Source organism: Canis lupus, chromosome 15 (assembly GCF_003254725.2).
Source record: "Canis lupus dingo isolate Sandy chromosome 15, ASM325472v2, whole genome shotgun sequence".
Classification (NCBI taxonomy): Eukaryota; Metazoa; Chordata; class Mammalia; order Carnivora; family Canidae; genus Canis; species Canis lupus.
Window position 1 is genome coordinate 14,626,474 of NC_064257.1, and position 21,689 is coordinate 14,648,162.

A 21,689-nucleotide genomic window follows, 5' to 3' on the forward strand; every position below is an offset into this window, starting at 1 on the left:
AGCTATTTCACCAAGAAAAAAGCCAAAGCTCTTGCTGTATATGACACCATGTGATACTGCTCTAAGCTACCCATCTGCCTTCATATTCTAAAACTCTTCTTTGCCCTTGCTAATATTTCTCCAGTAAAAATGGATTCCTTGCTATTTCTTAAATATCCTAAGCATACTCTCACCATAGGACATTTGCATTTACTTTTCTCTTCTTTCATTTATTTATTTTTGTTAAGTTTATTTTCCCAATGTGGGGCTCGAACTCATGACCCTGAGATCAAGAGTCGCGTGCTCTACTGATTGAGCAGTCAGGTGCCCCTGCATTTACTTTTCTTTTCTTTCTTTTCTTTTAGAGAGAGAGAGAAAGAGAGAGAAAGAGAGCAAGCAAGGACAGTGAGGAACAGGGGAAGGGAGAGACAGAGAGAAAGAATCTTAAGCAGGTTCCATGCCCAGCGTGGAACCCAATGCAGGGCTCAATCTCACAACCCTGAGATCATAACCTGGACTGAAATCAAGAGTTAGAAGCCTAACGGACCCTACCCAGGGGCCCCTGCATTTACTTTTTTATCTATCTAGAATTCTTCTTTACATGGCTCTCCCTCTCCATTAAAGCCTCTGATCAAATGTTATCTTCTTAGAAAGGCTTTCCCTGACCATGTTGTCTAGAATAGCACTCCTTCCCTAATATGTCACTCTATCATTTTATCCTTCTTTATCCTCTTCATAGCACTTATCATCCCCTGATATATCATATATTTATTCACTTATCTGTTGATTTTCTGCCTCCTCAGTCAGAATATAATTCCACAATAACAGGAAATTTTTTGTTCACTGCTATATCACCAGAACCAGTGTTTGGCACATTGTTGGCACTCATTAAGCATTGATTGCATAAATTAAGCTCACTCTCATGTCTCCCCTTTCTCTTTCTTCTTCAGGTCCTCTCAGTAAAAACAAAACAAAACAAAAGTTAGCAAGAGAAGAATTTTAGCAAACAGTAGACCTCAGCCACAGATTTATCTGGGGCCTTGAACATACTGCCATGCTCTATTGAACAAGTTTCCTGGGGCTCTTAAGAATGACTCTTTCAGTTCATGACCACTGTCATAAAATCCGCAATGTCCTTGACCCATTTTTCTATTCACTCTATATATGTGGCAAAACCTTAATCCTGGATCGGTCCAAATGATTGCTTTTCTGTATCCAGGTAGGCTGCAAAGTTCTATTGAGGGAAAATCATTCAACTGGGTAAATCAATGCCACTATAAATTCATGGTTACTTATTTCAAGCAATGAAAACAGGATAAATAAGAAAAATAATAGCTAAATGTTTATTCCTGAAAATATTAATACCTTTTTTCTTTTTTTTTAAGATTTTACTTATTTATTCATGAAAGACACAGAGAGAGGCAGAGACATAGGCAGAGGGAGAAGCAGGCTCCATGCAGGGAGCCCAACACGAGACTCTAACCTAGGATTCCAGGATCAGGCCCTGAGCCAAAGGCAGACGCTCAACCACTGAGCCACCCAGGCGTCCTCGTATAAATACCTTATATACATTAATGCATTTAATATTTATAAAGCATCATAAAGTAGATATTCATTGCATTTTATTGATGAAGAAATGGAAGCATAATAACTAGCCCAAAGTCACACAACTAGTAAAGGACAGTCTGAATTTTCAACTCAGGCATTCTGATTTTAGCACTTGAGCTTTTAACCTTTCCTGCCAGACAATTTGATTGTTTCCCTTGTCAGCTGTGTCTCTACCACCAACTATAACCAACAGGGCTACTTTGTTGCCTAACTTCCAGGGGTACTATTCATGTCTACATTATGAGCACTACTGAGAGGAAAATTTATAGCCTTAACTTAGATTTTAAAAGAAAAAAGACTGAAAATCAGGAACTAAGCAACTCAAAAACTTAAGAAACTAAAAAGTAAGAAAACAATAAGTTCAATGAAAACTAAGATAAGTAAATAATATACATAAGAGCAGAAATTAATGAAGTAGGAAACAAAGATAAAATTGAGAGGATCGGGCAGCCCGGGTGGCTTAGCGGTTTAGCGCCTGCCTTTGGCCCAGGGCGCGATCCCGGAGTTCGGGATCGAGTCCCGCGTCGGGCTCCCGGCATGGAGCCCGCTTCTCCCTCTGCCTGTGTCTCTGCCTCTCTCTCCTCTCTCTATGACTATCATGGAAAAAAAAAAAAAAAAAGTATGGCATGGATGAATAGTCTAAGGAATTGAATAGAGAACACATGAATAGCCATTTTATGGAAGAAGAAACTTAGCTGGCTATGTATTAGACTGTTTAGACTGCTATAACAAAATATCAGGGCAGCCCGAGTGGCTTAGCGGTTTAGCGCCTGCCTTGGCCCAGGGCATGATCCTGGAGACCCGGAATTGAGTCCCACGACGGGCTCCCTGCATGGAGCCTGCTTCTCCCTCTGCCTGTGTCTCTTTCTCTCCGTGCGTGTGTCTCTCATGAGTAAATAAATAAAATCTTTTAAAAAAATATATCACAGACTGGGTTGCTTAAACAATAGAAATTTATGTCTCATAGTTCTGGAGGTTTGGAAGTCCAAGATCAAAGTGCCAACAAGGTAGGTTTCATTCTGAGGCTTCTCTCTTGGTTTGTAGGCAGCTACCGCCTCCATGTGCTCACTTGACCTCTTCTTTATGTACATAGTGGGTAAATGGGTTCAAGGGGAATACACTGGGAGTTTAGGGCTTCAACATAAATTTTAGCGCGGGGGGGGGGGCGGACACAATTCAGTTGTAGCATCTTATGAACATCTTTTTACTGCCTGATCTCATAAATAATGAGATAATGTAAATTATAACAAAATGAAACACCATTTTACAGTCACCAGGTTATGATACTAAGGGTTGGCAAGTATGTGGAGGAAGGGAACTCATTGACGGCTGGTGGGAATGTAAATCCCCCTGAGATCTGAAAAGAGGATGTATATGCCATATGTCCCAGCAATTCTGCTCCTAGGTATATACACTGGTTTTCAAATTGCTGGGTGCAATCCAATACTAGGTTGGGAAGTTAATTTTAATGGTGCTAAAGTATAATTTTCCAAAAGGTAAAATTATGACTGTCATAGAAATATAAAATAAACACATGCCAAAAATGTTATTTATATTAATTAATGAGAGACACGAAAATGTTACAGGAATTCTGTATGAATTTGCTAAGAATCAGGAATGTTGAAATGAATTTGCTGAGAGGCAAAAGTGGTTTATATCCCATAGGTCAACATAACTTAATGTTTTTGTGTTATCTTTTCTACAGTGGACAAGAATCATTTTAAACACCTATTCTCTTGCAAAATAGCTTAGTTAATAGAAAGTCAGAGGTCCTCATGGACTCAAATCCTTCCAGAGTCTGCTAGGCAGTGCCCAGCCTTACACGAGAAGGGCACCCAGGTAATTGCTTTGCTCATTTCCAAGTCTTTGAAAATAATTTTTCTGACAACGTGTCCCTCTTAGCTTTTTTTGGGGGGTAGGGGTAATAAATCGAAAAGAAATAGAAATTCAGTGCCTTGCTGGCAGTAAGTATATAGTACTGTGAAATTGTTTCAGATATACACATCTATATATACGTATGTGGTATCATTGGGTTTGAAGCAGAATGTTTTTGTTCACCGTTGGCTGAGGTCAAAACATTTGAAAGCCACGAATGTGGGATATTACGAGGTTCGACAGTCAGACAGTGAGTCCCCCCTTCGCTCAAAGCAGGCATCCATTCAAATGCCAGGCTTGGTCAGGCAAACTCAGAAAATGATTTGAGTGAATGGTAAGGAATAAAGAGAAGACAGAAATATCGAATCACGTTGTAAATGAAGCTAATGTTATATGTCTCAAAAAAAAAAAAAAAAAACAAAAAACTCAGGGCAGCCCTGGTGGCTCAGCGGTTTAGCGCCGCCTTCAGCCCAGGGTGTGAACCTGGAGACCCACAATCGAGTCCCATGTCGGGCTCCCTGCGTGGAGCCTGCTTCTCCCGCTGCCTGTGTCTTTGTGTGTGTGTGTCTTTCATGATTAAATAAAATCTTTTTTAAAAAATCTCAGAAAAAAAGAATAGGGAGCAGCTCAGCGCCGGGGGCTCGTCTCCGTCTTTCCTTTAACCATGAGGTTCGCTAGGTGCCTGGGACACCCCAAGAGTGGAGAGGGCGTAGGCGGCGTGGGACGGTCCGGCGGGCCAACCCCAGCAGGCAGGAGCTGGGACTTGCAGCCGCGCAGGTCGCAGGCGGCGGTTCCCACACCAGCCCCGGGCCAGGGCCGCTCCCCGCGAGCGGAAGAACACTGCGCACGCGCACAGCCGACCAGCGCTGGCAGCGCCCGAGGAGCGCTCTGCGGACGGCCTGGCGTCGCCTCCAGCCCCCGGCGGCTCGCGGGGCCCAGCCACCTCCGCCTCGGCGGCCCAGCCGGGGTTCCCCCGCCCTCTCCGCGCAGGCGCGGGTGGAGACTGCGCGCGCAGGCGGGGAGCGTGCGCCGGCGGGAAGGGGAAGCGGCGGGTAAGAAGGGCCTGCGTCCGGGCGCGACTGTGACGGGGTTGGGAACGACCTCTTCGCGCTTGCGGCTCTCGGGCCCCCTGAGCAGAGCAGAGGAGCCTCCGGAGCCGCTTCCTCCGGCCGCTCACGCCGGCCTCCTATTCGAAGTGTTTCCGTCCGCACCTTTTCGCTTGGTCCGCTCCGCTCCTGCCTCTCCTCTCCCCGCCCCCACCCGGGAATCCGAAGGCCGAGCCCGCAGCCGGTCAGCCCCAGCCCGTGGCGGACCAATTAGGTAGCGACGAATGTTTATCCGCTTGTAGGGTCGCAGCAGCTTAGGGGGTTCTCACTCAGGCGCAAAGAGCCCCGTTGTTTTGTTTTGTTTGTTTTGTTTTTTTTAAAGATTTTATTTATTCATGAGAGACACACAGAGGCAGAGACAAGGCAGAGGGAGAAGCAGGCTCCTCACGGGTCTCCAGGATCACGCCCTGGGCTGAAGGTAGACACCCAGTCGCTGAGCCACTCGGGCTGCCCAAGAGCTGCTGCCGCCTTTTTTTTTTTTTTTTTTCTTTCTTTCTTTCTTTCTTTCTTTCTTTCTTTCTTTCTTTCTTTCTTTCTTTCTTTCTCTTTCTTTTCTTTTCTTTTCTTTCTTTTTCTTTTCTTCTTTTCTTTTCTTTTCTTTTCTTTTCTTTTCTTTTTTTTTGTTAAACGCTTGCTCTTTCTGCCATCGTTTGCTGAAGCAGCTTCCCGATGCTCTCGGCGGTAAAGTCAAGGACACCAAACATAGGTCTTTACTTCCGGGCTTCTCCACCTGATAATCTCCCATTCAAGCTTGGGTCTCTTGAACCACGTCCCTCACATTCCTGTGCAGTGTGTCCCGGAGTTAGTTGTACTCGTTCCTTTGGAAATGAAGTTCTTCACGGGCAGCGGGATAGTATCAGCAATTACTAAGAAGCATGGTAACAGATTAGGATTTCTGCTGTCTGCTACCGGAGTGGATGGGTGTTCAGTGAGCTCGTTTGTAGCAGGAGGCAGCGTTTTAGTTCAGTGGCTGTGCTTGATGACTTGAAGCTGGGATAGAGGAGGTGCCTTGTAACTAAGCCACTGGGATCCAAACTCTGGTGACAGGAAGAAATCTAAAACAAAAATGCCTCACAGCTACGTCATGTTTAATAATATCTGCAGGTCGAATTTCTATGTAGAGATAAATGCACTGTTTGCTTTTATATGCCAGTTAAATGTAATATGTTGAATTCTGTAAATGCTGATGTGAAATTTTAGCAGCTGCTCTGGAACTTCTCAAATTTCTCAATTCCTAGATAATCAGCTTCATTAGTTTTACTTTGATAAGTTTAAGCGCTGTAAATGTAGCCACTTTTTTCTAATATCAGCCCACACCTTTCTGTCAGTTTTATTACTAGTTCCCTTTGACGCTTAGATTACAGAACCGTAGTCATTTTAAGATTTCCCTGTGCTTCATCTTCAAATGTCTTATATTACCGGATCTCCTGGTTTCTTAAAAAGTAAGTTGGATTTATCCTTTCAATTCTCATTGTTGAAGCTGTAAGGCTGTTTTCAGGTCTTTGCTACCTCTCTGTTCATCCCCTGGAAAGTACATGTAACAGTTCTGAGACATGACAATTTACCCTTGAGTCCATAAGGGCTCATTCCTCAATGTCTGTATTTGGGTTTCAAACCCTTTCTCTATAGGTTGTCCTAACAGTTACTGTGTGGGTGATCTGGTAGGAAAAGCCCAGGATTTAGAGTACTAAGACTTAGATTCAAATACTGAGACTCTCATTATACTAATGCTGTGTCCTTGAGAAGCTTTGAGCTTCAGTTTCTTACTCTCTGGTTTCAAATAACAGTATCTTTTCTTCCAGCCTCTTAATTGTGGCAGAATGTGTGGCGAGCCTATCGTAGTTAGACAAAAACAAGCTAAGCTGTTATTTTCTCACTGTACTTGTTCATTTCACAAATATTTGAAAACCTAATATATCTTAGGTACTGGTGCTATTGATATGAAAAATAGTTCCTAATTTTAAGGAACTGTCTTTCAGGAAGCTTTCAGAGGGGCGCCTGAGTGGTTCAGGGGCTCAGCGTCTGTCTTTGGCTCAGGGCGTGACCCTGGAGTCCCAGGATCGAGTCCCACATTGGGCTCCCTGCATGGAGCCTGCTTCTCTCTCTGCCTGTGTCTCTGCCTCTCTCTCTGTGTCTCTCATGAATAAATAAAATCTTTTTTTTAGAAAAAGGGAAGCTTTCAGAGGATGTGTGTGTCTGTAGGGAATAGAGTGGTAGAGTGTCTGGCAAGATAGAGCGTGCTATAGGCTCTAAAATAGGTAAATTTAGAGCAGTCCTGGTGGCTCGGGTTTAGCGGCGCCTTCAGCCCAGGGCCGGATCCTGGAGACCTGGGATGGAGTCCAACATCGGGCTCCCTTCATGGAGCCTGCTTCTCCCTCTGCCTGTGTCTCTGCCTCTCTCTCTCTTCCTCTCTGTGTGTCTGTCATGAATGAATAAATAAAATCTTTAAAAAAAAAATAAGTAAATTTAGGGTGAGCACCAAATCCAGAGGAGAGAGGAACAGGGAAGTTCTGCAGGAAATTATGTATGAACAGAGTCTTGAATTGTAACAAAGATCCAAAAGGAAAAGGTGGGGAAGGATATCTTGAAAGAGACACTTTGAGAGAACTACAAATTGTTAGATTTTGTTGGAGTATTAAGTTCAAAGAAGAGTACGGGAGATAAGACTGGACAGGTAGAAGGAGGTGAGATTTGAAGGGCTTTGTGTGCTTAGTGTCAGATTGAAGGACTGTAAGCAGACAGTTGGCCTGATCACAGTTGCTTTTTGAAAATTCATTCTGGCTTGAGTGTATGCTTCCCTACTACAGTGTACAAAAACTTCTACCTTTGTACCTTATTTTCTTCATTTCACCCAGAAGGGCTTATGCCCTCTCCTCATATGTTAATATTTATCTTGCAGCATCCAGTTCAGGTCCCATTTCTACTGTGAAGCATCCTCCAATTATTTTAGGCCTTATTACTTATTCCCTTCCTGAAACCCTATTAGGAATAGTACCACACAGCTTTAGTCCTTACTTGTTTCATGTGTATTTTATGTCCCTAAATAGATTGTAAGCTTCTTGAAGGTAGGGAATATTTCATTTGTGTGTAAATAGAAGATGTGTTAAACACAAAAATATTTTGTCTTATTTCCTTCTATTTTGTTTTTCAGGGTAGGAACAGGTTATGGGCAACAGTCCTTTTAATTAATCTGTCACCATCATGGCTAATGAGGCCTGTCCCAAGGCTGGTGATAGTCCTTTTTCATCAGATAAACATGCCCAACTCATCTTGGCCCAGGTCAATAAAATGAGGAATGGAGAGCATTTCTGTGATGTGCAGTTACAAGTTGGAAAGGAAACTTTTAAAGTTCATCGACTGGTTTTGGCTGCCAGTAGTCCTTACTTTGCAGCTTTGTTCACTGGAGGAATGAAAGAGTCCTCAAAAGATGTTGTACAGATTCTAGGAATTGAAGCTGGAATCTTTCAAATACTTCTAGATTTCATTTATACAGGTATGTTAAATGAGCCTATAGCTTTGAGTGAAGAATGATGTAATCACTCATTGTAATGAGTTGATACAACTTATATGGAAAGTAATTCGATAGTATGTTATTATGAGTGTTTGAAAAGTTCCTATCTTTTGACTCAGTATTCCTTTTCTAGGAATCAAGGAATTAATTAGTGTTACAGACAAATGTTTATGTACCAGGATGTGTATTGTAACATTATGTATAAAACAGTACATAATTGAATACAATTAATTATCCTTCAGTAGGTTATATGGTTAAATAAATTGTGGCACATTATATACCATGGAATATTTTTTAGATCTCTCAAATTATTTAAATAAATATATTATGGAAGAGTGTTTACAATATATTAAATGAAAAAAATTGCATATAAACACTGCTCTAGTTTTGTAAAGAAAAAAATTATGTATATTTGTACATAGGAAAAAGACCAGAATGTTACTAAGTGTTTATCTCTGGCTCATGGAATATGGAAGATCTTTATTTTTCCCTCTTTTTCTTTTGCCTCTTAAAATATTTATAATCGGTATGTATGTATTTTAGTTAAAACTTTTATTTTTAAAATGTTTTTGGGGACACCTGGGTGGCTCGGCGGTTTGGTGCCTGCCTTTGGCCCGGGGCGTGATCCTGGTGTCCCAGGATCGAGTCCCACGTCGGGCTCCCTGCATGGAGCCTGCTTCTCCCTCTGCCTGTGTCTCTGCCTCTCTCTCTCTGTTTCTCATGAATAAATAAATAAAATGTTTTTTAAAAATAAAATAAAATGTTTTTGAAGAGTTTTAATAAGATTAGAAAATGTACACAAAAAACTATGAAGTATAAGTTTTATGTGGTATATAACAAATATATATGGAAAAAAGATTTGAAAGATGCTGAAGTGTTAATATAGTGTATGTCTGTGGGAAAATGCATGATTTTCGTTTTTATACTTTTCTGCTTTGAAGTTTTTTTTGTGTGTGGTGAATATATATTACTCTTATAATTGGAAAAAAAATGTTTGAAAACAAAAACTATGTTTGGTCATCATGCTGTCCTTAAAGGATTACTTGTTGGAAAAAAAAAAAAGGATTACTTGTTGGAAGATAATTATGTGACCTGCTAAAGTATTCTTTATTTAATGCATGGTACTTAAACCTGGAAAATGACAAAAGGAGGTTTATTGTGTTGTTTCATACTACGTTTTGCGAAAGTATCAGAAAATAACTCTTAATTTGGAGATTATAAAAATGACTTTTATTTACTGAAAGTTCAGCCTTATCTATTAGCTAATATGCAAATTAGCATTGAGGGATTTTTTTTTACCTTTTGTAAATGACTTGAGTGAGCTGAAAACAGCTTCATAAATGTCCTGCTTCTCTTATTTGCAAAATGTAAATTAATGCAGATTAATCCAATGGAATTAGTGTTGAACTACATAAAAACAAGAAAAGCTGCAAAGTGTCTATTCTGCCTTTCTTGTCTAAGGGTAGCAACAAGAGATACTTAGTGAAAGATGTTCCCACTACTATCACCATATTGGTGATTAGCACTTCCATCGAATAAATAAAAAGTGGTAAAACTCAGAGAAATAAAAGCTGTTGAGTATACCTGGGAGAAACAACATTCTAGAATATTGACATTTAAGGCTAAAATTGATATAACAATTAAGAACAGGGGCAGCCCCGGTGGCGCAGCAGTTTGGCAGCGCCTGCAGCCTGGGGTGTGATCCTGGAGACCCGGGATCGAGTCCCACATCGGGCTCCCTGTGTGGAGCCTGCTTTTCCCTCTGCCTGTGTCTCAGCCTCTCTCTCTGTGTCTATGAATAAATAAATAAAATCTTAAAAAAAAAATTAACAGAATTTGGCTACTAGTAAAAGCTATCACATGGCTTAACAAGATAGTTCATTTTTCCACAAAAATGAATTCATAGTAGGTGTCCCAAAGATGGTATGGTGGTTTCATGATGTCACTAGTGTCTATTAGTCTCCCAACAATTTGCTCTACCATGTATAGCTTGTAGCTTCTAATCTCTGGATCGCTGAATTCCAGCCAGTGGAAGGAGGAAGGGGAAATGCAAAGGGCCTGCTAGCTGAGTCTGTGCTGTCTTTTTAAGCTTTTCTGTTAGCTGTGCCCAATAACTGCTGTCTATAACCCATCCACAACAAAATCAAGGTTCTTAACAGAAACTTTTTTTTTAAAGATTTTATTTATTTATTTATTTTTTATTTGTTATTTTTTTATGATAGTCACACAGAGAGAGAGAGAGAGAGGCAGAGACACAGGCAAAGGGAGAAGCAGGCTCCATGCACCGGGAGCCTGACGTGGGATTCGATCCTGAGTCTCCAGGATCATGCCCTGGGCCAAAGGCAGGCGCTAAACCGATGCACCACCCAGGGATCCCTGATTTTATTTATTCTTGACACACACACACACACACACACACACACACACACACGCAGGCAGAGACACAGGCAGAGGGAGAAGCAGGCTCCACGCAAGGAGCCCAATGTGGGACTCGATCCCAGGTCTCCAGGATCACACCCTGAGCTGCAGGCAGCACTAAACCGCTGCGCGACTGGGGCTGCCCTTAGCAGAACCTTATAAGGATGAAAAGAAAATGAATATTGAGTATTTACTGGACAGGGAACTTTGCAGTTTTTGATACAATTCATTCTTTAAAAAATACGTTCTTTCATTTTCATTGTAATAGCTTTTCCTTTTTGGGGGATGGGGGTGCAACAAAACCTGTTATTCTGTTGGTCTCTCCTTTGGGCTAATGTATACATTACTTATTAACCATTCACAGTGCTAATAGGTCTTTTTTTTAACTTTTTTTTTAAGATTTTTTATTTCTTTATTCATAGAGAGAGAGGGGGGCAGAGAGAGAAGCAGGCTCCATGCAGGGAGCCCGTCGCGGGACTCGATCCTGAGTCTCCAGGATCACACCCCGGGCTGTAGGCGGCGCTAAACTGCTGCGCCGCAGGGGCTGCTCCAGTGCTGATCGGTCTTTACAGATATTTCTCACCATAGATATTTATATACTTAGAATCAAATAACCTGGATTTGTGATCTAGCTCTGTCACTAATTAGCTATGTGATATATGATACAAGACATTTCCATTTAACTTTAATCATTCATTCTTTCAACAGATATTTATGGGTACTTTTTTTTTAGAAAAATAACCTTTAGGGACACCTGGGTGGCTCAGCCATTGAGCATCTGCCTAACCGCTCAGGATGTGATCCTGGAGTCCCAGGATCAAGTTCCACATCGAGCTCCCCACAGGGAGCCTGCTTCCCCCTCTGCCTGTGTCACTGCCTCTCTCTGTGTCTCTCATGAATGGATAAATAAAATCTTTTTAAAAAAAAAAAAAAGCTTTATACCCAATATGGGGTTTGAACTCAGAACCCCTGAAACACATGCTGTGCTGACGGAGCCAGCATTGTGCCCCATATGAATACTTCCCGTGAGCTAAGCTCTAGGGATATGACAGTAAACAAGACAGGCAGGGCTGCTGTCTTCTCAGAGCTTTATAGAGAGTGCAGTTTAGGGGCTTACAAATTTTTTTTAAAAGATTTTATTTATTCATGAGAGACACAGAGAGGCGCAGGAGACAGGCAGAGGGAGAAGCAGGCTCCCTGTGGGGAGCCTGATGTGGCACTTGATCTCAGGATCTGGGGATCATGACCTGAGCCAAAGGCAGACACTCAACCACTGAGCTACCCAGGCGCCCCTGATTGGAGATATTTAAACTTTTTTTTTTAATGTTTTCTTTTTAAAGATTTTATTTATTTATTCATGATAGACATAGAAAGAGAGAGAGAGGCAGAGACACAGGCAGAGGGAGAAGCAGGCTCAATGCAGGGAGCCTGATCTGGGACTCACCCCAGGTCTGCAGAATGTATGCCCTGGGCTGAAGGCGGCACTGAACCACTGAGCTACTGGGGCTGCCCACATTTAAACTTTCTGATTTCTGAGTGGCTCAGTCGGTACTCTTGATTTCAGTTCAGGTCTTGATCTCAGGGTTGTAAGTTCAAGCCCCATATTGGGTTCCATGCTGGATGTGGAGCCAACTTAAAGTTTTTAAAATATATAATAAATAAACTTTGCTTAATTGATAGAAAAAGAAAAAATAATACCTACTATATGGGGTTTTAGGGACAGTTAAATGAATGTATAAAGCAATGAATCCATCATTGTAAGTGTTCCATAAATGTTAGGTATCATCGTTTAAATTTTGCACTCTTTCTACAAATCCTTTGTTGCCTTTTTATTTAGCATTTATCAGCAAATTCTAAGTTATCAGTGGAATTAAGTATAATGCTTTTTTAATATAAATCAAATGTTTGTGTTTATTTTGTTTATTTTGTTTCCCTACTTTCCCAGGTATAGTGAATATAGGTGTGAATAACGTCCAGGAACTGATTGTCGCAGCAGACATGCTACAGTTGACTGAAGTTGTTAATCTGTGCTGTGAATTTCTGAAAGGACAGATTGATCCATTGAACTGCATTGGGATCTTTCAGTTCTCTGAGCAAATTGCCTGCCATGACCTTTTGGAATTCACAGAAAACTACATTCATGTCCATTTCTTAGAGGTTCATAGTGGGGAAGAGTTCCTGGCACTTACAAAAGATCAATTGATCAAAATTTTGCGAAGCGAAGAGCTCAGTATTGAGGATGAGTATCAGGTCTTCTTAGCTGCAATGCAATGGATTCTGAAGGACCTGGGAAAAAGAAGAAAACATGTGGTGGAAGTACTAGAACCAATTCGATTCCCTTTATTACCTCCTCAGAGGCTTTTAAAGTATATAGAAGGTAATAATTTTTTTGCATATCAAATAAGTCCATATCCAGTGTCTTTTTCTGTTTGAAATGTGATGTTTTCATTTTTCAGTTCAATAGCAAACATTTATTGAATGATTATTATATGCAAGATACAACTTTTGTGTTTTGCAGTTAGTAGTATTTCAGGATTTCTATCCATTATATTAATGAAATCCTTACATATCTTTCTTGAGATTAAATACTAAGATCAGAGCTATAGATAAAATTATTCACAGAGCTAAAACACCACTGCTGTATTGGGTAGTACTGATTATTTCAGTGTAAGATTTCCTCATGCTTCTTTAAAAAATTCAGCAAAACCTGACATTTGAGGAAAATGCGTATGCTAAAAACAAAACCCAAATTCAATAAATCCTGTAAGTCTTCTCATTATAAAATTAATTTCATATTGATATATATAGCCTTTTTTAAAAAAGATTTTATGTATTCATTCATGAGAGACCGAGAGAGAGAAGCAGAGATACAGGCAGAGGGAGAAGCAGGCTCCATGCAGGGAGCCCAGTGTGGGACTTGATCCTGTGACTCCAGGATCACGCCCTGAGTCTAAGGCAGGCACTAAACCGCTGAGCCACCCAGGTGTCCCAAATGGAGGATTTTTTAAAAAAAGATTTTAAGATATTTCAACTTTGAAACTTTCTTTTTGATCATATTAGAGAAAAAGTGGGCAATTTATGTAGAAAAATAATGAGACTCTACGACAAAATTCAGAGAGAGCAAAAAACTTAATAGAAAGGGTTAAATTGGGATGCCTGGGTGGCTCAGCAATTGAGCACCTGCCTTCAATGTGATCCCACAGTCCTGGGATCTAGTCCCACATTGAGCTCCCTGCATGGAGCCTGCTTCTACCTCTGCCTATGTCTCTGCCTCTCTCTCTGTGTGTCTCTCATGAATAAATAAATAAAATCTTAAAAAAAAAAGAAAGAAATGGTTAAATTATGTTATGTGAAATATGTAGATTTTCTTCCAGTACATATATTTTTTTGTATTTATCACTGGAATAATTCAGGAGATTTAATAGTACTACCTATATGATAATACATCTATTTCTTGCCATTTTAGAGAATGACTACTTTTTAAAAATGGTACATTCTCCTACAAACGTGTAGGTAATAAAGGATAATAAAACAACAAATTCCCCCAAAGTCCACTACCCAGAAATAACCAGTTATAATTAACATTCAGTAAACATCTTTCTAAATACTTCTGTATAAGAGGATGAATGATGGATGGGTGGATGTATGGTTGGATGGATAAACAGAAAAAAATATAAGAATCATTCTGTACATACTATTTATATAATACAAAAAGTATATTTAAATCTCACTAAAAGTAAAGAAAGGGAAGCAATAACTAATATCAGATGAACATTTCTTTATCTCAGGAAGTACTCATTCTAAAAAGTTCTTAACCAGTTAAGGACAAAAGATGAATATCATTAAAAGATTAAAAGTTTCATTTTGTGTTGCAATTTTATTTTTTGTTTTTATTATTTGAAAATTTTAATTCTAGTATATTTAAACATACAGTGTTTTGTGTTTCAGATTTTTTTTATTTTTAAAGATTTCATGTATTTGAGAGAGCGAGCATGAGCACGGGGAGAGGGAGGGAGCCTGATTGAGCCACCCAGGCACCCCTTATGTTTCAATTTTAATTAATTATTATTTTTTTAATTTTTATTTATTTATGATAGTCACACACAGAGAGAGAGAGAGAGGCAGAGACACAGGCAGAGGGAGAAGCAGGCTCCATGCACCGGGAACCCGACGTGGGATTCAATCCCGGGTCTCCAGGATCGCGCCCAGAGCCAAAGGCAGGCGCCAAACCGCTGCGCTACCCAGGGATCCCTAATTAATTTATTTTTAAAAAGATTTTATTTATTTATTCATGAGAGGCACACAGAGAGAGAGGCAGAGACAGAGGCAGAGGGAGAAACAGGGAGCCCAACGTGGGACTTGATCCCAGGTCTCCAGGATCACGCCCTGGGCTGAAGGCGGCACTAAACCGCTGAGCCACCCGGGCTGCCCAATATTACTTTTTTAAAAAGATTTTTAAAATTTAGGGCACCTGGGTGGCTCAGTTAGTTAAGCATCTGCCTTTAGCACAGGTCTTGATCCCAGGCTGGGATCAAGTGCGGCATTGGGCACCCGCTCAGTGGGGAGCCTGCTTCTCTCTCTCCCACTCCCCCTGCTGGTGTGCTTGCGCGTGCTCTCTCTCTCTCTCTCTCTCTCTCTCTCTCTCTTTCTCAAATAAATAAAATCTTAAAAGAAAAAAGATTTTTAAAATTATTTTTTAAGTAATCTCTGTACCCAACATGGAGCTCGAATATACAACCCTGAGATCAAGAGTCGTGTGTTTTATCAAATGAACCATCCAGGCACCTCGAGGATGAGCATAATATTCTTTTTTTTTAAGATTTTATTTCAGAGAGAGAGAGAGCGAGAGAGAGCACATGGCTTGTGCCGTGAGCAGGAGGAGGGGCAGAAGGAGAGAGAGAGAATCTCAGATTCCCTTCTAAGTAGGGTCCAACATAAGCTCAATCTCATGACCCATGAGATCATGACCTAAGCCAAAATCAGGAGTCTGAGTCTTGATGAACTGAGCCATCCAGGCGTCCCGTAATTTTCACAGTATAGAAAGTAGGTTTAAAAAAAAAAAAAAAAAAAGAAAGTAGGTTTTACTCTTAATCGTTTCCATTTTACAGACGAGTAAACTGAAGTCAGAGAGATTGGGTAATTTGTCCCTGTCACATATTTAGTAAGTGGTAAAGCCTGGACTTGAACCCAGGTGTCTTCCAATCTACAGCTTAACCTAATATTCTTCAACCTCACCTCCAGCCCCATCCCCAGCCCCTACCCTTCCTTGGAAATTAGAAACATGAATGTGGGCATTATCTATAGGTGCTATTTCAGCACATGCGTCCTAGAAGGCTCAGCTTTAAGTCATAAATGGAGGGGTGCCTAGGTGGCTCAGTCAGTTGAGTGTTGGCCTTCAGCTCAGATCATGATCCCAAGGTCCTTGGATTGAGCCCCTGCTCAGCTGAGAGCTTGCTTCTCCCTCCCCATCTGCCTGATGTTCCCCCGTGCTTGTGCTGTCTCTTTCTCTGTCAAATAAATGAATAAGATTTTTAAAAAACTCATAAATGGAATCTCTCTGATGCTTCTAACAGAGGGATATAACTGCTTGATAACAACCATCAACTCTCACTTTGGCCAGCTAGGTGCTGGACACCCATGCATATAAAGGGAAGACCCAAGAAAGAGAAAAGGTGAATCTCATGCCGCAGATGCAGGGCTCAATCTCATGAGCCTGAGATCATGATCTGAGCTGAAATCATGAGTCGGTTGCTTAACTGACTGAGCCACCTAGTTGCCTTGGGGATAATTTTTTTTTTTTAAGATTTATTTATTTATTGAAAGAGTGCACGCACTCTCAAGGGGGAGGAGGGGCAGAGGGAGAGGAGAGGGAGAATCTCATGCAGACTCCCTGCTGAATTCAGAGCCCAATACAGGGCTTGATCTCATGACCCATGAAATCATGAGCCAAATCAAGAGTGGGACAGTTAACCAACTGAGCTACCCAGCTACCCCCCAGCATAATATTCTTAAGTTATGATGATATTTCTCCCTGCCCCCAATCAAAGTTTATGACTTGGTCCTTATTTTTAAATGATTTGTTTTTTCTGCTTAGATGCCTGAAGAATTATTTTGTTATTTTTTTCCCCAAAAGATTAGTATCAACTCATATAAAAGATTAGCACCCAGGTGTGCTTTTTTAAAAAGTTTTTTTTTAAGATTTTATTTTAATTTATTCATGAGAGACAGAGAAAGAGAGAGGCAGAGGGAGAGGCAGGCTCCCCGCGGGGAGCTAATGTGGGAATTGATCAGGTCCCAGGACCCCAGGATCATGACCCGAGCCACAGGCAGACTCCCAACCACTGGCACACCAGGTGATCCTTTAAAAAAGTTTTTACTTGAATTCCAGTTAGTTAATATACAGGGTAATATTAATTTCAGGTGTACAATATAGTGATTCCACACTTCCATACATCACCTGGTGCTTATCACACCAAGTGCACTCCTTAATCCCCATCATATATTTAACTGTTCCCCGCCTACCTCCCTAGGACCCAGTGAACTTTTTTAAAGATTTTATTTATTTATTTTGAGAGAAAATGGGAGGAGGGGAGGAGCAGAGGGGGAGGGAGAAGAAAAGGGAAGGGGAAAGAATCCTAAGCAGACTCAATGCTGAGTGTGGAGCCTGACTTGGGGCTTGATCTCATGACCCTGAGATCGTGACCTAAGTTGAAATCAAGAGTCAATGCTTAACCAACGAGCAATCCAAGCACCCCCTAAAAGTACTTTTGAACTATGAGAATAGATTTATTGTTTTAAAACCTTAGTTCTCATTGTTTTTATTACCTAGTAATAACTGATCAGTTATTTCAGGAAGCAAATATAAAGCTTTATTTATTCTCTGAAATATGACACTCAATAGGCAATGGTAATGGCATTTGTTTATTTTTATTACTCTTGATTTGTGTTAAAGTTTGTCATTTTTCATTAGAATATAATATATACCCTTTCCTTTTAAAGGTTTGGTTTTTCCTTCATTTAGGGGAAATCTTCCTATATGAGATTTCTCAATACTTCTAATGCTTGGTAGCCTTCATCCTTTTTTTTTTAAGGTTTTATTTATTTACTTTAGAGAAAGAGAGCATGAGAACAGGGGTAGGAGGAGCTGGGGGAGAGGAGCAAGCAGACTGAACGCTGAGTGCAGAGCCTGACTCAGGGCTTGATCCCACCACCCTGAAATCATGACCTGAGCCAAAATCAAGAGTCAGACACCCAACTGACTGAGCAGCCCAGGAGTGTCAGTCTTCATCATTTTATTGGAATTTCTTGGTCTTTCAGATTTATCATCTAATGTTAAAATATTTTCATTTGCTATGTATTCACAGTTGTTTAAGTCTTTAGTCTAAATCGATAGTTTTTTAGTCATGTCTGTTGTGCTTTTTGTTTCTAATTTATTAAGTCTGCAGTACTATCATTTCAAGTTCTCACTTTGTTTCCTTAGCAAGGCATCTCATTCTGTCTTGGAGCTCTTTTTTTAAAATAGGATCTATATTCTTTAAAAAATTTTTTGTTTATTTACTTTTAAATATTTTATTTATCCATGAGAGACACAGAGAGAGTGAGAGGCAGAGACACAGGCAGAGGGAGAAGCAGGCTTCATGCAGAGACCCTGATGTGGACTGGATCTCGGGTCCCCGGGATCATACCCTGGGCTGAAGGTAGCGCTAAACTGCTGAGCCACCTGGGATCCCCTAAATTTTTTGTTTTATTTTTATTTTTATTTTTTAATTTTTATTTATTTATGATAGTCACACAGAGAGAGAGAGAGAGGCAGAGACACAGGCAGAGGGAGAAGCAGGCTCCATGCAGGGAGCCCGATGTGGGACTCGATCCCGGGTCTCCAGGATCGCGCCCTGGGCCAAAGGCAGGTGCTAAACCGCTGCACCACCCAGGGATCCCAAATTTTTTGTTTTAAATAGGCTCCATACCCAGCGCAGGGCTTTGGTTTTTTTTGTTTGTTTGTTTGTTTTTAAGATTTTATTTATTTATTCATAGAGACACAGAGAGAGAGAGAGGCAGAGACACAGGCAGAGGGAGAAGTGGGCTCCATGCAGAGAGCCCGACGCGGGACTCGATCCACGGTCTCTAGGATCACACCCTGGGATCCTGGGGCTGCCCCAGCGCAGGGCTTTGAACGCACAACCCTGAGATCCTGAGATCGAGAGTTGCATACTGTACCAACTGAGCCAGCCAGGTGCCCCAGATCTGTATTCTTAAGTATTTCCATCCTGTGAAGTCTGTATGGCAACTCTGTTTCCATTTGTGGCTAATGTTTTCTTCCAGAATGAATTCTTCAATCTCTCTTCTTTTTCCTGGGATATATTTTAATAGTTGTATTGTTATTTCTTGATATATTTCTCATGTATAACTTGAGGAACTCTATTCAAACCAGTTCACTCTGATAATGGAAGAGCTAATGCTTCTTGATATCCTTTCTACCTTAGTGTAACTTCCATCTAAAATTTGAGGACTAACACCAATAAAAAATAAATTAAAAAAAATAAAATAAAATTTGAGGACCGTGTTGTGTTTTCTCCTCTTCTTTCTAGCCTGAGTATGAAGGTGGTAGAAGAACAGAGATCAGCTAAGGCTTAGATATTTGCTTAGAGACCTGGGCTCTGAGTTCTCTCGAAGATTTTGTTCTTGATCTCGTATGAGGGCTTACTTAACCCAGCTAAGGATGCTAAGGATGTGTCTCACTAGTGTGGACTTCGGCTAGTACTATACTCTGTTAGATGGTAAAGACCAATGGTCCTATAAAGGACTTCTCGTAGTTTTCTTGTTTTTTCTTTGACTTCTCAGTTCTGCTTCTTACCTGCTCATTCTACCTTTCCAAAATATTAGTCATTAGTGAGAATTCTCAAGATTTAGTTAATTGACCTTGTTTGCTCAAAATTGCTTCTGGACTATAGGGACAAGGCTGGGAGACAGTCACTTGCTAGCATATATGGTGCCTTTCTGCAAATTAGAAAATAGTGCCCTTTCAAGGGACCAGGTCTTATAGCTTGCCAAGTGGGACACAGTTTGACTTTCATCCCCACTTCACCTCAACTAAGCATCCTTGAGCAGGAACAATCTACCTAGTCATGCTCAAAGTCAGACCTCATGCCACTAGAATCTTTTGTTTCTTGCTTTGACTATTATTTTTTTAAGTATGTGACTAATTTTTATCTTTTTGTTATTAAGTCATAAGTGTAGAATATTGGGCTATTTTATTTTTCTATTTAGTTAGATAATCATTATCCTATTTTACTTTGCCATCTTTGTTTAGAAATCCTGAAATTAGAGAATAAAAAAAATCCTCAAATTAGATATTATGAAGCATATTGTTAAAAACAATCTTTGATTTAAGGAAAGTATATTCTTTTTAAGATTTTATTTATTTATTCATGAGAGAGAGAGGCAGAGACATAGGCAGAGGGAGAAGCACGCTCCCTGTGAGGAGCCTGATGTAGGACTTGATCTCAGGACCCTGGGATCACAACCTGAGCCAAAGGCAGATGCACAACCACTGAGCCACCCAGGCACCCCTAGAACAGTATATTCTTTTTTTTTTTTTAATACTTTATTTATTCATGAGAGACACAGCAAGAGAGAGGCAGAGACACAGGCAGAAAGAGAAGCAGGCTCCACACAGAGAACCCGATGTGGGACTCAATCCCGGGACTCCAGGGTCACGCCCTGGGCCAAAGGCAAGTGCTCAACAGCTGAGCCACTCAGGCGTCCCCAGAAAAGTATATTCTTTAGTAACAATGAGAAAAATAATATTTGGTATTGTGGGACACAACCACCATTGGTTGATGATGAGTTTTTATTTTTTGATAAATGTGTTTTATCTTTATGGGAACATATCTTTTCAATATTGCTTAAAAGTTGATTAAAACAGTATCTTGTTAAACTTACTTTAGGAGTATCCGATTTTAATCTTCGTGTTGCATTGCAAACACTTTTGAAAGAGTACTGTGAGGTGTGCAAATCTCCCAAAGAGAACAAGTTTTGTAGTTTTCTGCAGACATCTAAAGTTCGACCTCGGAAGAAAGCAAGAAAGTACCTGTATGCAGTAGGTGAGAACTTTTTAAAAAATGATACAAATAATCTTTATTTTTAGGATTAAAACCTTTTAATAATTTATTTTATTTATTTATATTTTTTGTTGTTATTTTAAACATCAGAATATGCAAGTGTGTCAAAAAGGCATATTTAATTTCACATATAGGCTACAAATTAGTTAATTGTGTTTAATTACAGTGGCTACATCTAAGAATAAGTAGCTATTTACTCAACATCTATTATTCTGTGATTTAAATTGTTGGGTTCTTAGATTGCCCAATTACCGCCTAAAAAATCCAACTTACGGAATACTGCTTTAAAGGTTAAAAATGTGAATTCTAATGAAAAATAAGGAAAATCTCAAAAATTTTTAACTACTCATGGTGTCTTAGATGATTAGGGATTATAGGAACCAATGGTCTCTAAAGTGTGAGTTGTTGCAGGATAATCCACAGGAGTATCAGATGAACACATTAAAATATATTTTAAACTTTAAAAAGCATTAAATTTTATTAATATGTGATGTATATTTAGACAAATTGTCCAAATTTATGTACATATTTCATATATACTTCATAACATAATTTATAATTTGTATATAATTATATGTATAATTTCATGTATGCTATAACATAAATATGTAATTTTTGAGTGTATACTGTGATTTTTTACTATGGGACATGCAGTTAAAGGTTTCAACTCACTATTTTTTTAAAGATATTATTATTTTAGAGAGAGAGTAACAGAGGGCACAATTAGGATGAGGAGCAGAGGGAAAAGCAGACTTCTCACTGAACAGGGAGCCTGATGTGGGGGGCTTGATCCAGGACTCCAGGATCATGACCTGAGCTGAAAGCAGACGCTTAACCAACTGACCCACCTAGGCACCCCTCAACTCACTATTTTTTTTTTAATTTTTTTTTTTTATTTTTTTTTTATTTATGATAGGCACACAGTGAGAGAGACAGGCAGAGACACAGGCAGAGGAAGAAGCAGGCTCCGTGCACCAGGAGCCTGACGTGGGATTCGATCCTGGGTCTCCAGGATCACGCCCTGGGCCAAAGGCAGGCGCTAAACCGCTGCGCCACCCAGGGATCCCTCAA

General features: G+C 40.2%; 1 protein-coding gene across 8 annotated transcripts in view; it reads left to right on the top strand.

Annotated features, from left to right (window-relative positions):
- Positions 1 to 4,364: 4,364 nt before the first annotated feature.
- LOC112642569 (intracisternal A particle-promoted polypeptide) overlaps positions 4,365 to 21,689 on the top strand; it is a 47,763-nt gene continuing 30,438 nt past the window's right edge. For 3 of the 8 annotated variants that reach the window (XM_049094443.1, XM_049094446.1, XM_025420260.3), the window contains exons 1-4: positions 4,366 to 4,514; positions 7,720 to 8,061; positions 12,443 to 12,874; positions 20,445 to 20,600. In XM_049094443.1, coding sequence (XP_048950400.1) covers positions 7,770 to 8,061; positions 12,443 to 12,874; positions 20,445 to 20,600 — 880 coding nt within the window. In that variant the 5' untranslated portion in view covers positions 4,366 to 4,514; positions 7,720 to 7,769. Of the gene's footprint in view, positions 4,783 to 7,719; positions 8,062 to 12,442; positions 12,875 to 20,444; positions 20,601 to 21,689 lie in introns of all 8 variants that reach the window. The other 5 variants (XM_049094445.1, XM_035698915.2, XM_025420259.3 and 2 more) reach the window with 5 other exon arrangements.